This window comes from Branchiostoma belcheri, unplaced genomic scaffold, assembly GCF_001625305.1.
Source record: "Branchiostoma belcheri isolate BF01 breed outbred unplaced genomic scaffold, Haploidv18h27 scaffold80, whole genome shotgun sequence".
Lineage (NCBI taxonomy): Eukaryota > Metazoa > Chordata > Leptocardii > Amphioxiformes > Branchiostomatidae > Branchiostoma > Branchiostoma belcheri.
Genome location: NW_017804465.1, coordinates 522,018 through 537,795, shown reverse-complemented (window position 1 = coordinate 537,795; position 15,778 = coordinate 522,018). Strand labels below are relative to the sequence as shown.

Below are 15,778 nucleotides of genomic sequence, written 5' to 3'. Positions count from 1 at the left end.
ATCCATAGCTTCTTGATTTATGCTTGCAAAAACACAATCATTTTTATGCTAGTAATAACAACTAAATGTATGATCCAAATTTTTTATCTTCAGCTTCAAAATCATGGTTCTTTTCAGATACTATGAGTGTTTCTTAATTGAAAAACACAAAATAATACATTTCTGCATGTTTTATCATGACGGTTCATCTCCCTTACCTGAGTGGACGGACACCTTCCTGACGACATACTGACTGAGGGAGGACAGCTGTCTGGGGACGGAGACGGTTCCTGTGGAGATGCCCAGCCCCAGTCTCCCATTGGTCGCTTCTCCGCAGGCGTAAACCTTACCCTCCGCAGTTACTGGGAGGAAAGAACGGCAGTGTTGGTCAAGCAGAAGAATAACATCAAGGTGGCCAGTGTTGAAGATTTGTTAACAAAATTTTCACCAGACTCAAACTCACAAAGATAGTTTAAAAGGACTCAGGTATTGAAAAATACACTGCACAAGTATATATTCAATAAGTTCTATACAGTGACAATGAAGGTTAGGCATCCAGGTACAAATATAGAACTTTAAGTAAAACAAATTACAAGAAATCTAAGATTGCAAACCTCTTGGAAGTAAATAATCTACACTGTCCACAACTGATAATTTTGGACACAACGTTAACGGCAATGTTACCAGTAACCCTACAACATTATGTAAGCTACCACCAGTTACCATGGTGACAGACATCTGGTTCAGGTCATTGACCTTATTTGTTTGGAGAAGAAGAAGAAGAAGAAGAAGAAACAGTGTCGGTGGTGCAGTTACTTCCACATTCATTGCATTTCACTGCGGTGTGATGAGTTCCACTAGAAATACCCCTACATATAACATACATGTATACAGGATGTTATTAGATGGTTCTGTATACAGGACAAGGTTTTTCACTGTATGGTTTTCCCTTTTTGCACGGAAGTATGTAATCCTGTATTGACCTAGATAGATACAAACTATCTCTGAGAACCAGACAGAAATTTTCATGCATCTCAAATGAAGTGACGCACAAGGGACAAATTGACCAAAGCACATTTAGTGCTATCAAGATGGCACAAAGTGAGACACTGGTCCTGTCACTTCTGGTACTTTTTGTGTCAGTAGCAGCTCAGCTCTGTCCAAAGAGCTGTTTTTTCGATAAGAAGGAATCCTCTGAAGGACTCCCGGCTTGTCGCTGCCCCATTAAGCAAGGGATGGGGACTCCTTGCAGTTGGATGGGACATGGAGGGATGTACAGTTTCCCTTTATGCCTCGATTCAATACCAACTAACTTCAACAAACTAACCGTATCAATCCTCATCCAGCACCTCTGTTCTTCTACGCTCCGGGAAGAATCTTTCCCAAACGTTTCTAATCTTCACGTGCTTAAGATCCAGAAGTCTAACGTTTCTAGAATACAGAAAGGGGCTTTCCGAGGTCTGCCACTCGTAACACACCTCTACCTTGATGACAACCGCATCTCCTGCCTAGGTAAGTTTCATCACTAAAGTCTTCTTTCCCCAAATTTCCATCTACTGTTTTAGTGGCTATAGATTTTAAAACCCTTATATATATAATATGGGTTGCACATACAGTACCATCCATATAGTGACCTTTATATGTACAATTTGGAGGAATTTCTCATGCAACGCATCCCACTGCTATGACATGACATGCAACAAATACGGAAGTAAATACACCACCTAGGGGCAAAAAAAAAGTCAAGGGCCTGTGACCTGATTAAGACATCAATCATGGAATGTATTTTTTACCAGCTGATGACTGATACAGAATTTGCCTTTTTTCTCAGTTCATGTTGTTACATTGATAAAATAATCAATAATATTCTTTTTCCCCCAGAACCTGATGCGTTTCTTGGCCTTGAGAAACTAGGTTTCCTGTTCCTCCACAAGAACATGATTTCAGCCATATCCCAGCATGCCTTTCGCAGTCTGCCTCTCCTCCAAACACTGTCGCTGGAAAACAACCTCCTGACTTCTGTGCCCGTCAATGTTCTCCTGCAGCCCGAGGCATTGCGGAGCGTCGACCTACGAAATAATCGTATCACCGCTATCGACCGCGACATCATGAATCTGCATCCAGCAATGAACAAGCAGCGAAACCAGCGCCTACGTCTTCTGATAGGGAACATCAAAGTGCGATGCGACAGTTGGTTTATCTGCAACCTACAATACTTGTACTACTTTTCGTTCCCCCCATTTCTAAGGTGTGCATCACCTGCCGAGCTCAACGGGACTCTCGCCTTCAACGTAAGGAAGGATATTTGCCAGACCACCACTTATAGCCCGGAACAAAAGACCGCAGCCGGGTCCGCTCGATACAACGAAATCACGACATCAATGGCTGACATCGTTCCAACAGGTTTTCAAATTGACGACAGCAATCTGTACAACAAGACTATTGCCACCAAAGACTACACAGAGGCACCATGCAGCTACAACATGTCAGTCTCTGATGGTACGACACAGATGGACCATGTCATTCTTCTTGGGGGAAGCTCAGTGATCACCGAGAATGGTAACACTGTGATCTACGCTGTAGTTGTGCCCCTCCTGCTTGTGCTGACCATAATGGCTGTCCTCCTCATCTACAACTGTTGTTGTAGCACAGATCCTGCTCCACAAGACGTACCAATGGGAGCCCTTGAAGCTACAGCAGACCATAACATTGAGCCTTACGCAGTGGCTTTCGCTGACTCGAGTGAGCTGCAACAACCTGCTGGATGCCCCGCCCCTGTTCCTGACAAGACCCAAGAAGACAACTGCACTATTCAGCCATATGAAGTAGCCTATGCCGGAGACCCGGGGTCAGAGATTCAACCCTATGCGGTGGCTTACGATGAAGAGCCAGGAGCACAAATTCCGCGCCATGCAGAGACTGCCAATGATGACCGAGAGCAAGGTGACAACTTTATCCAACCTTATGCCATACGCTACCCGGGCCCTGACTCTCCACTAGCTGCAAGAAAATGCGCCGAGGCAGATTTCACGCCGCTTGATAATGGTACTTATGAACAGGCTGTAAATGTAAAACAACCACTCGCCCACACACAGGACCACTCGTTGTCAACTTCCGAAAGCGAACTTGAAAATGGTACTTATGAACAGGCTGTAAATGTAAAACAACCACTCGCCCACACACAGGACCATTCGTTGTCAACTGCTGAAAGCGTACAGTTCAAATACGAGAACTGTAAAGGGGGAAAAGACGTCAAATCATCAGCAAGTGACGGCCGGGGTCCTTATGGAATGGAGGAAGCGAAGGAGATTTCAGACCCAAGAGAAGTGTTGTATACAAGAGAAGCTCACAGCATGCTGGAGAAGAAATTTAAAAGCATATATCTCCTGACCTATACAACCGACTTGATGGACAATCCCAGTGTCACACAAACAGATGATAAGTGCTTAATAAGGAGCTGATTGACATCGGACCTCCTCAAAAGCAGACTGATACCAAGTTGGTCCCACAGCATCTCAGTCTATTTTCAGCTTTTTGTCGATATATTAAGAATCTCGTATTTGAGAAAGGTATAGAGCTACATGTAGATGCACTTGTGTGAACTGATCTATCATTTAATACATGAACCAACTTTCGGTGAAGCAGTTCGCCAACCTTGATAGGGACAAGGAGAAGTGGAGACAATTTACAGTTGCCTGCAGTGCAGCTGACTGACGCGTTTCATTTGTTTTTTTCAATAACATTTTTTAAATTAAACAGCCACACCAGTATGCATGAAAACAGCCAGACTAATATACTGCCAGTTAATTACTGAAAGTAGGGTAAGAAAACACGCCCCTATCACACGTGTTTACACACAGTGCATGTAATTCCCTAATACATGTTACCTCCATGTTCTACTCTGTTAAATAGACTTCTGGTTCCTAAGCACAAAAAATAAGACTTAGTGCTGAAAATGTTAATAAGATGTAAGATATTAGCACCAAACAACGAATGTGTGTTGTCTACACAGCTATATACTTAGTATATGTAACTTATGATTTTTTTTATCTGTTATTTTTGTTTGCAGATGTTTTAAAAAGAGAGAAGAAATGGCGATTAACAGCAGGTGATAAGTACAATGTAGTATGTTGTAATATACATGTATAGACTATTAGCACTTAGCATTAGAATGTAGCAGTTCAGTATTCAATTTTAGACCCTCTAGACTACATTTGGTCATAAGTGCATTTAGCCCATTTGGGCAGGAATATGCAATAAAGATTCATTCATTTTGAATTTTGTTTTTTTTTTGCACAAAGATACATGATTGTATTATACGTATTGGCCTAGACAGATAGCAATTGTGTCTGGCCTCGACATAAGTGAATATAACCTGGGACCTACATGTACATGTAGACAGAAATTGCCATGCATCTCAAATGAGATGACGCACAAGGAAATTCACCACAGCACAGACGGTGCAAGGCAAGACACTGGTTTGTTACTTCTTGTTTCCAATCATGTACTTTGTGTGCTCAAGTCTGTCCAAACAGCTTTTTTTTTTAATAGAAAGAATCCTCAAAAGGACTCCTGGCTTGTCCAAATTTGTCCAAAAGATCCTGAGTTATTCATGTAGGTGCCAATACATAAATGCAAATCCTAAGGTACAATTACATAATAAACAGGTCAGTGACCCATCATGAAAGTTCATTTCAATTTCTGTGTTGGTAGTTACATGTTTACCTTGCATGTTGGATCAGATGTTTTAACTTTAAACAGGTCAGTGACCCCTTGACATGCCTTTATCATGAGCTCAGTACTTTTTATCATGAGCTCAGAGTTTCTTACCAGAGGTTATGTGTACATGTACTTACCCATGAAAAGGCTCTTGGACCCACCAGCAATGTGCACACACTTGAGTGATGACATGAACTCATTCATGACAGGAGTCTTAATCTGATAAAAGAAATATTAAGAAAAGTATAGTCAACATCCTAGATTACTTTTCCTTTACATTACACATGAATAATATGAAACAAAATTGTATGGTTCTTAGTGGCAAATGTGCAGATCTTGGCACATTGGCAACACCAAATCTGTGTCCTCATCAGTGTTTGGACATAATGTATCAAAGATTAGCTGTACAGTGAGGAAAGTCATGTTGAGTGCCTTTCCCAAGGGCAGAACATCGGGCATGTCACGGGATCGAACCCAGGACCTCTGAGTGGAATGCTCTTACCATTACGCCACACAATGCACGGATATCATGGTCGATAGAACCTGTTCCAAAATACACTGGCTACATAATGTAATCCAACACAACAGGGTGTCTGCAACAGCACCATTTACATGTATAATGTACCACCATGGTGACAGCAGTCTGGTCAGGGTCATTTACCTTATTCATTTGGAGAAGAAAGAACAGAGCAAATCAATATATTTCCTTCTGCGAAGGTGAACAAAAAACATATTGAGCATACCTTGGAGCCCCTTGGTCCTCCTAACTGATCCTTATCGTTCAGCCCCCAGGCAAACACTTTAGTCTGTATGTCTCCAACATTACTGATGCTCCCTGCTCGCTTCCCTCTCGGTCCATTGCTCCTCTCGTCCTCCACTTCCTCCTCCTCCTCTTCTTCCTCGTTGTCCGAGGCCAGGAAGGAGATGTTGGCGGCGATGTCTTCGTCGTCCGCTCGGATCCGACCAACCACAGACAGGCCGTGGATCTTACAGTCTATACCAGAACTCCGGCATTGTTTGATAGAAATCTCGAGGAATCTGTAATACTGTGGGGAAAGTAAGAAATCAAATAATAAATTACTACTCTCGTTATGGTAGAAAAACATCTATGACAACCCTATCAGCCCAAACAACTGATCAATCGATCCTTAATTTTGCTGTAAGACTAGACAGTGTAATTCTACAAAAAATTACCAGATGGCGCTGGTGTACTGCACCCACCTCTGTGATGTCCTGCAGCAGGGTGACCAGAGTGTCGGTGGCGCTGACATGGACTGTGCGGATCTCCTTGAGGTTGGAGAGGAGGTCCCCGCCGGAGATGACCACCAGGCTGGGCATGTAGGAGCTGTCTGCAGGGTCCACCTGCATGCGCAGGCGGTGCACGATGATGTCAGGCTGCAGCTCCAGCCGGATCCAATGCTGAAGGGAAGGTCAAACATGTCCATACGGTTAATCTTTTTTCTTTTTCACAAAATTGATAAACATGGTTTTACCAATGTTGAAGGGATCCAATGCTGAAGGGAAGACAAAACGTGTCAAGATAGTTGAAGGAAAGATGACACATGGTTGTACAGACGATTAATTCTTTAATCTGTATAAAAATCAACAGACTAGCTTGTGACAGTAACAAGAATGCTGAAAAATGACCTCTTTTGGGACAAGAGAAAGGAAGTACTGCTTCGGCTAGTTAGTCAGTGACCTCTGCCAGTTTTCTTGTCTCAGAAGGGCCATTTTAACAGGTTAGCCCTCTTGCAAGCATTTTTGTTAACCAATTTGCCTTTGCCTTACTCCCAAGCTGCACCAGAACTATGGTGTCTGGAAGAGATAGACCTGATTTACACGCAGACAAAAATCTGACAGCATGAAAACTGCAAAGTTTACACAGGCAAGCAAAAACTGCGTAATTCTGCATACTGCGTTTTCCTGCATGCCTGCGACCTGCTTTGACATACATTGTATGTCCAGAACTGTACATGACTGTATGTCCAGATTGTTCAGATCATACATTACCTCGAGGGATGGCGAACAGACATTCTTGATGTACGTCAAAGCAGGCCAATTTACATGCAGGAAAAATATTTTGATGTATGCAGTTTTTGTATACTTGCATGCCTGTACAATTTATGTACTGTCAGAGTATTTGTCCAAGTGTGAGTTGGGACATACATGTAGGAGAGTGGAGGTTACCTGTAAAGGAAAACCGTGTAAGGAGCACTGGGAAGGTGTATCCTTCTCTCGCTCCCCACACGCACACTAAAAATGCACACAGAGACAGAAGACAGTGAAGCTACAAGGTTCACACAATCACAGTTATGGAGAATCACTCTGTAGGGGATAGTTGTGGGGTGGAGGGGATTCTATAGAAATATTGTGCAGGGCTCAAAATAATGAGTACATAATCATGCACTTTTTTAATGGTGTCGCTCAAAGCAAGGCCATTGGCCACTTCAATTTTAGAATTGAAATGGTCTCTAACTGGTTATCATTTTTAATCCATAGTTTCTAAAAACTCAGTCAAATAGCAATGCAGGTACAATCTGTCTGGTGCAGGTAATTTTTGTTGTTACCCACACCTGACACCAGTGCAGGTATGCAGAAAAAATATGTTGAGCCCTTTGACAACATACATGTATGTCCTACATGTACTGGTGTGTGTAAATTCATACTTTATAACTTCAATAAGGAGCAAGGCACAGGCAAATTGTGTTACAACACTGAAACCCAATGTTCTTTGTATTATAAAATATATATTAAGGATAACATGATGATTTAGCTCTGATGTTTTGTCCTACATGACTGTATTGTTTGTGAGCCTTTAGTTCATCCCTGCAAAGTAGTATTGGACAAAAACCAACTCTTAATCCACTAGGTTTGCACATAGGAATACCAAGGCTCCCACTTTTTATGTAATGTGAATATTTCTACTGTGAAGAGAAGGGGAATAAATAAACACAATAAGAATAAACAAACAAATCAGCGTACTTTCCCCTGGGAGCCGCTGGACTGCCAGTACGACCCCCTGCCGTCGATGAGTCGCGAGGCCTGGTTCTCCCGTGATGACACGGTGAGGTTACGTACACAGCGGGACCACTCGTCCACCAGCGTACCCGTGAGGTTGGTTCCCTTCTTGTGGTACTTCCCTGGTCGCCCTGCTGGCACTGGACTGGCTCCTGTACAAAAGTAGTCGTAAGAATGGTTTTATTTCTATAAAACAAACAGCCTAGTTGCAGGCCTTTAGGGCCAAATTGTTAGGACATATAACAGAGCATATTGCTTTCTCACTAAACATTTGGTATGATGTCTAAAATGTAATTCCCTTCAGGTTCTGAGTCAAAAACCCTAACTACAAGACCACCTTGCCGTCTTTTTAGCTTGGTATGCTCGGTAGACTGTTACCTGGCTCTGTGATCCTCACGAAGGGATGTCTGTGGTGTTTCTTGGTCTTGAAGCAGTTCTCGCAGTAGTCAAAGTCGTCGCAGGTCTTACACTGGAACCGGGGGCCGTTAATAGGGAACATCTGGCAGCCATCGCACCTGAGGGGGCAGAAGATGTCATAAAAAAGTTATTCTAGTAAATGTCTTGAGTCTATCTAGTTAAACAGCATGTTGGTAGAAAATTCTGCACCTGTGCAAAATCTGGAGTGTAATGCGCATGATCTTATTTAAGGTTGTGCTCCCGTAGTAAGGACGACATCCTGTTAAGAGTTTTCAAATATTGTATAAGAAAAGATATTGTCTGCAACGGATAAAATTCTGGTGCAACTTTGATCAAACATCCGACAGAAACAGTGATTTTGAGCATTTTTTTGTGCACAAGGTTCTGCCAACATGCTTAGTTTAACCCTAGAAGCCAATGTCCAACAGGTTATGACAAAAAAAAACAGAACAGGGAAGGGTGAAAAATATCGGTGCAAAAATATTTTTGATTCCTTGTTAATGTGCTGACGGTATGTTTAAAAAAAATTAAAATAAACATGTGAAAATATAGGGCGATTACATCTAAACATTAAGAAAAATTTGAGTGATAAGCAACCATGAAATGTGTTTTCCTTCTAATAGAAACATGCATAGTTTAGAAGAACACAAGTTGAACTCACGTGACCCCAGGATGGCTGCTAGGCACAAGTTCCATCTCTGAGACCAGACCTGTCCAATGGGACTGCTCAGGGAAGTCTACAGTTACGTCCTTACCATTGGCACTGAAGGCTGGGGGGAAAGGAGTAAATGTACATGTATGTATTAAACATAGCTTTTATAGATGGCTATGTTTACATGTAAACATTGCTACATGTGTGCATTAAATGCTTGATTAAACATAGTTCACTGAACGGCTTAATGTTTAACTGGTTGTAGATTAACACTTGAGGATTAACAGAACAGAAAATGAGGAACTATAAATGATTATAATTGACAAATTGAGGAACAATACGTCATGTTCACAAACAGTATTGCATTTTATGCATGCATGTTCATTATACTGGGAAAATTTCCAGGACCTCTTGTTTTACAAGACTTCACTATGACCACTGAATTATGGTGATCAAAATCACAGTCCTAATGTCTTGTCCAGTAGGATGCATGTTTAGTACAAGCAGCCAGTCTTCTGATGCAGAGTTACTAACCACTCGACAACAAACATTGCTCAACTTTACTGAGTTATTTTACTGCAATTTTGAGAGAAAGGTGTGTAAATTGGGTAATGGTGCACTCTCAGTAACGTTCTGGGCCATGCCTCCACTCACCTGTGACCACCCCGATGCTGTTGTGAGTGACAGAACCCCACTTGTACTTGGGCGTGGTGACAGACCGCTTCACTCTCACCTTGTCTCCCACCTTCACTGCACTGCCTGGAGCTGGGCAAGGGTTTAAAAATCACATCAAGTTAACCTGTCCAGATCAATTTTTACTAAGTTCATCTAAAGTAAGGAAAAGTTTACTGCTAGGCCTTGTCATCACAAAAAAGTCATGACATCATACATTGTATATTAGCAGTGGTTCATTCCTTGAAAATTGTGTCTGATTTTCTGAATTGTGTTGGAAATAACAGTGCAACTTTCCTTCAAAAACATGTAAATGTTTGTTTTGTCTGTACATGTCTATCTCCTATTCTACCTGGGTCAGCCGACAGTTCCACATGGGTGTACTGTACCTTGCATGTACAATGTATGGTGGAATGAACAATCCCATAATAAAGACTGCCTTTCCTGGGTTGGTGGAATGCCTCTACAGTTCCAATTGGGTGTACCATACTCACACACACACACTCACTATCTGGTTTAGCATTTGTTGTTCCCATTTTCCGCGTGTTAGACGTGCTTGCACAGCAAATACTGTGGCAGCCCGCCACTTGCCTCTATACAATGTACTTAAAGGAGTACTAACCTCAAGAAGGAGGTGCTATATTTCGACAGGGATTTATTTTTGAAATTGAAAAATGCATATTATTTTACAGTATACAATTAAATGCCCATTTTGCGCGCAAGTCTTATAACGCATCGAATCCAGGACAAACTCTCCAAATACCCTCAAAACTATCCCAGAATACACCACGCTACCCCATTGGTGTCTATGTTTGAAACAAAAAGTTACGTTACAGACCTCATTTCGGGGGCGATAAGAAAAATTCGTACCGTTTTGTGTTCTTTGGTATCTTACCAACCATTGCCCTCCTTGGTGTCCTTATCACCCCTCATTTATGCCCCAAATATTGACGATGAAAAAAGGCGTAATCTAGTTATCCTTTCCATAAGTGGCGTAATCTAATTATCTGTTCAAGTGATACTTACATGCAAATAAGTTGAGAAAATCAAAACACGCAGGATAAAACTGGTTCCCACTGTATTCGACATCCTGATATTATAATATCCAAGCCACAGGTCAAGCAAAGTAAAGCAAGTAATTTCTCAATAATCAGCTTGTTAGTGTGCTTGTCTCCTACCATTTTCGCCAAAAAATGTGTATGTTGACCTGAAGTGTATGAGTATTGCGTAAGCCAGAATTCCCGGATGTATCAATTGTGGTTCAGCATGGGGGAAAATGATATTAATATCACTTTACAAACATGCGCCGCGCAAGTCGTACAAGCGAAATTATGTAAAAAGTCGGCTAGTTATGTATTCATTGCAGCATGATGTATCGGAAAATAGCACTTCCTTCTGGAGGTTAGTACTCCTTTAATATATATATACAGGAATACACCTTGACTAACCTGGGTTGGTAGAATGTCCCAACAGTTCCACGTGGATGTAGCGGACCCAGTACGTTCCTCCCTTCAGCTGCCAGTCTGCCTGCACATTCAGGTCATGGAGGCCGTCACGATCCAACTACAGGAACAGGAAGTTTCAGTTGGCTCATTTGTGTACACGTACATGTACATGTATGTTGACAGCTTGAATTTTTGGAGCGACGCCAAAGTTAGAGCATGTGTACAGAGTTCTGGATGAGTGACCTGAAAATTATAATTTGCTGAAAACACTTTTGGGGAGGCATTTTGGGGAACTTTTATTAATAGGCATTTTGATAGAGGGTGGTAAGTGCAGTAAATTCTGCCAACATGCTAGCTCAGAGTAGGATACAGAAGTACATAGATTCAGATTTCATTGATACACAACTGTGAAGCTATTGATAGTTAATAAAAAAGTTGAAATTTTTTGCTCTCAGCCCCCAGCAGACTGCCAACCAGGCTGTCATTACCAGGGGTCCCTTGGGTGTCTTCACATTGCCAGGCAATGCTATGAGCGCAAGGATGGCATCATCATCGAGCAAAGTACAGGAAATTCCATATTGGGAAATTAACTGTTCATATACATGAACAGTAAATTTACTTTTCATTAACTGTTCATATACAGTAAATTTGTATGTGGAAAACTGCTGACCAGTACAGGGATTTGAACCCACAACCTCTGGAATTGTACAGAGTGACTTGGGATTGGATCATTATCCATGTGAGCTACCTGTGAATTGTCTGTGTTTTGTCTGCATGGTGCAAACCAATAACTGAGCACCATTGTTCTGTAAATTCTGTCCTTGAGGTGTTCTGATGACTGAAATTTACATTTCAATACTTGTTTATCTTACCATGGTGACAGTCTGAGAAACTACTACTCTGTTCATTCTTACTTGAACACATTTTCATATACATGTATATGGTGACCAGCCCCTCCAACTCTCTCCTGCAATTTGCTACATAATGTAACCCAACACCTCAGGATGTCTGCTACAGCACCAGTTACCAACGTATCATGGTGACAACCATCTAGTCCTCAGGTCATTGACCTTATTTGTTCAGTGAAGAAGAAACAGAGCAAAAACAGTATGTTTTCCTTCTGCAAAACGTTCTTGTTACCTTGACGACCCGTCCGATGTCCCCTTCGTGTACCTCCTCGTACGTTCGACAGCAGCGGACCATCATGCCCACCTGGATGTGGTCCCGCACGTACAGCGCATAGTCATCATTACTCATGAAGTCTGACCGCTTCTTAAAACTCCTGGAGTCTGTGATGCCGTAGGCCTTGGGAACAATATAGAAAGACTTTATTATCAGTTTGACTGAAATACAGTCAAGGCTTCTTTAGTTTAACTTCTAAACAAGCCAAACACAAGCCCATGACTTTGAACCATGACTCTAATCTTTATTGATAATGGGTCCTTTCATGTGCTTGAGGTGTGGCTCTGCATAAGCCAGAAAAAGTGACTGATGGCTCAATGTACATGTATCCTCTACCCAACCAGTAGGGTGATGAGAGGTCACTTTTAACTGTTGCATAGCTTGTACTAAACTGTAGATATAAAGCTGGTGGGAGGAATGGGAAAAGTTGTGCAAAATACCTTTCTCAAGGACACAGTGTCTAGCCAGGAATACCAGGAATCAAACCCATGACTTCTTCATCTCAGTCTGTTAGCCAAGCCTCTCAGCCATTTGACACCACAACTCATTACAGCTCATCTCTAAGACTAGTACAGATGCAGGACACAGTAGAAGAGATTTATTACAGCTCACCTCTAGATCCTCCAGCTCCTCAGCTTCTGACTCAGACTCCGACACGATCTCCCCTGACGACAGACTTCCCACATCCTCGTCAGACAGGTCCGGTACCTGGATATCAGGGTGCTCCAGCAGCCAGCTCACCAGCGCCTCCGCACCTGGCATCTCACCTGTGGACGTCGCTGCAGGTGGGAACCAACAGGTGTTAGTTAGCCAGGTGTGTCCCCTGGTATGTTTGAGTGTTGTGTCCATGTATAGGGGTCTTCATGCATTGTGAACATGGCAACTCATTGAACTCAAGACATAAAAGTACATTGTATACATTTGGTTAAAGACTACATGTGTGATGTTCATGCCTATACATGTATGTATGATTAACCATCTCCCTACTAAAGGGTGCCTTTTGGTCCCCAAATTTGTACTGCCTGTATGTTAGGTAGCAGATAAAAGGTTAAAACATGCCAGCCAGCTATTTCTAATCTATACTTATAGCACAAACAATGAAGATAAAAAAAGGGAAGACACGTCAACCCTACATTTGTACATTCTAGCAAGCACTACCAGTAGACTAAGTTGAATATGCTAATATATGCTGGTATATGTTAAAATTGTGAGCGAGGTTAATTTTATCCTCTACTCCTTCTGTGCAAATGTTAGACTCCGATTTACTACAAGAGAACTGCATACATGTACATGCAAGTGAACTATGTTACGAAAAAAGTCGAATAATACTAACTTCCCATGATGATAAAAGAATGTCTTTTGTAGAAATAATGATAGAAGCATGCAGACAAGAGCCATGCAAGTGCAGCGAGCATTGCTGGTCCACTTCCTAATCCAAAACACCATTCAACTGTAGCACCTAAGTTGCTTCTGAACCTCCTGAAGGCAAACTATTCATTTTTGGATTGATGATTTGCCAAACCCTGCCATACAACATAATAATTATGATCAATATCACTGGGCCTCATCAGTATGCCGGCAGAACGTTCTGCACCTGCGCAAAATCTGGAACACGATTATGCATAGATCTTCTACAGAATGCATTGTTAAAGGTTGTGTTCATGTATATAACGTTATGTATTTAAGCATGATATACCACATGCAGTTTTCAAATGTAGTGTCGGTAAAGATATGTTATGTAATGGACAAAATTTTGATGCAGTGTTGACCAAACATCCAACGAAACCCTGAAAAACCTAGGGTTTGCACAGGCACAGTACGTTCTGCCAATGTGCTAGCACGTGGCTTGTTTCATCTCAGCCAATGAGAAGTGCCCATTTTCTGTGATAATAAACCACAGGTGCTGGCCTTTTGTGTTGCCCCAGGAGGTTCTACTCAGTGATTGGTCACTTAACAGCTTTGTCTGCATCCTTCCCCAACTGTAGGCAGGGCAGCCGAGCTGGGAGCGTCCGACTCACTCAGTGACTTAAGTGCAAACTCGACGTTCTTCCGCGGGAAACCCATCTCAATCAGCTGCTGTACGACAGGGACGGGGGGAGGGGGGCTGGACTTCCTGGTCTTCTTCTGTTTGTGCTGTTTGGAGGGTATGACGGGGGGAGTCTTGGCGCGCTCCTTGGGGGATGTGCTGAGGACGTTACTGATGGTTGTAGTGGAGGGGGAGGTGGAGTTGTTGGTGACGTTGGAGTTAGAGATGGGTGGGGGGAGGGAGCAGGGTCGGCTGACTTCTGCTGCCAGGTGCTGGCACACGGCTAGGGCAGCAGCCTGGGGAAGGGAACATTGGAGATTACCTGAATGTAGTGTGTACACAGACATGAACTTTGATAACAAAAATTTCACATACAGTATTTTTACCTTATCTCACACTTTTCACATTCTAAATAGTAAGAAATGGATCAAAAAATTTTTACCTCTAGCTCCTGTCTTGCAAATATGGCTTTGACGGGGGAGGGCTGGGTGGCGGCCATCATCAACTGCTGCATCAAGGTCACTGTCTCCTTGGGGAGGCCCTTCATGTAAAAAAATGGTAGCACACTATTATTAGCTACATGAACAATTTAAATGTTGTCTAACCTTGACTTCTGACCTTTAACGTAAACACATACGTATACATATAGTATTGATTTATTTTACTTGATTTACAGAACCTAGTTTACAGTGTCTTTGTACATGAATGTGATATCAACCTTACAACTACATTTGTATCGGCTGGTTCAATTAGAAATTATTGTAATCTATGTAACATTACATGTTGTGCCCGTATGTATAATTGAGGATTAGGCAAATTGTACTTACCATGAAGGATAATCCCAATTATACCTCACACGAACTATTTGGGTATATCGTTTACCTTATGCAGTATTTCCTATGCTTATCGCTAGGTGGCGCACGTGTACAAAGCTTTAATCGCAAAGCATCACGGGATATCATGACGTAATGACTATGTTCGCCGCCATTTGACGACGTGCGAGAAAGAGTCTGTGCTGTTCACCATGGGTGGGCATTCTCAGCTACTTGGAAGCTGAAGAACAGCAAGGGTGGGAAGATATACCCAAATAGTTCGTGTGAGGTATAATTGGGATTATCCTTCATGGTAAGTACAATTTGCCTAATCCTCAATTATACCTGCACACTCCCTATTTGGGTATATCGTTTACCTTATGCAGACTTCAGAGCCGTGGACAGCACAGCCTGGCCAAACGTGTGTTGGTTGTTGTCCCTCCTGTAGTACTTCAGGAAGGTAGACTCTCGTGATCAGTCCGCTGCATTTATGATGCTATGTAGAGACACCCCAGCAGCTGTAGCAGCTGAAGCGGATGCTCCTCGAGTGGAGTTAGCTGAGAAAGTTGCTGTGTCAACACCTGCCGTGCCTAACACTGACTTAACCCACCTGGCCAGGGTCGCAGAACCAACTGGCCTGTGTGGTCTGCTGAACGATATGAACAACTTCTGCCTCCCCCCCCTTCTTTCCGAAGGGAAGAAGTCCGCCTTAGATATTCTTTCAGGTATGTGAAGGCACACAAGCGCCTGTCCTGCGGGAAGGCCGCCCAAAAACACTTTCTGGCAGGTTTGCCTGGTCTAGAAGTTTCAGCAGGGTAGGAATTGTCCAAGAAACACCGTTTCTACATTTTTTTTT

At 42.5% G+C, this 15,778-nt stretch overlaps 1 protein-coding gene across 1 annotated transcript in view; it reads right to left on the bottom strand.

The window, feature by feature from the left end:
• Positions 1-15,778, bottom strand: part of LOC109486498 (E3 ubiquitin-protein ligase HERC2-like) — a 69,908-nt gene that overhangs the window by 18,848 nt on the left and 35,282 nt on the right. Inside the window, 13 exon segments of the mRNA XM_019790335.1 lie at positions 198-341; positions 4,836-4,917; positions 5,442-5,744; positions 5,920-6,117; positions 7,681-7,868; positions 8,095-8,231; positions 8,795-8,903; positions 9,440-9,550; positions 10,906-11,020; positions 12,043-12,207; positions 12,697-12,863; positions 14,040-14,406; positions 14,553-14,651. Of these exon segments, the coding sequence (XP_019645894.1) occupies positions 198-341; positions 4,836-4,917; positions 5,442-5,744; positions 5,920-6,117; positions 7,681-7,868; positions 8,095-8,231; positions 8,795-8,903; positions 9,440-9,550; positions 10,906-11,020; positions 12,043-12,207; positions 12,697-12,863; positions 14,040-14,406; positions 14,553-14,651 (2,185 nt within the window).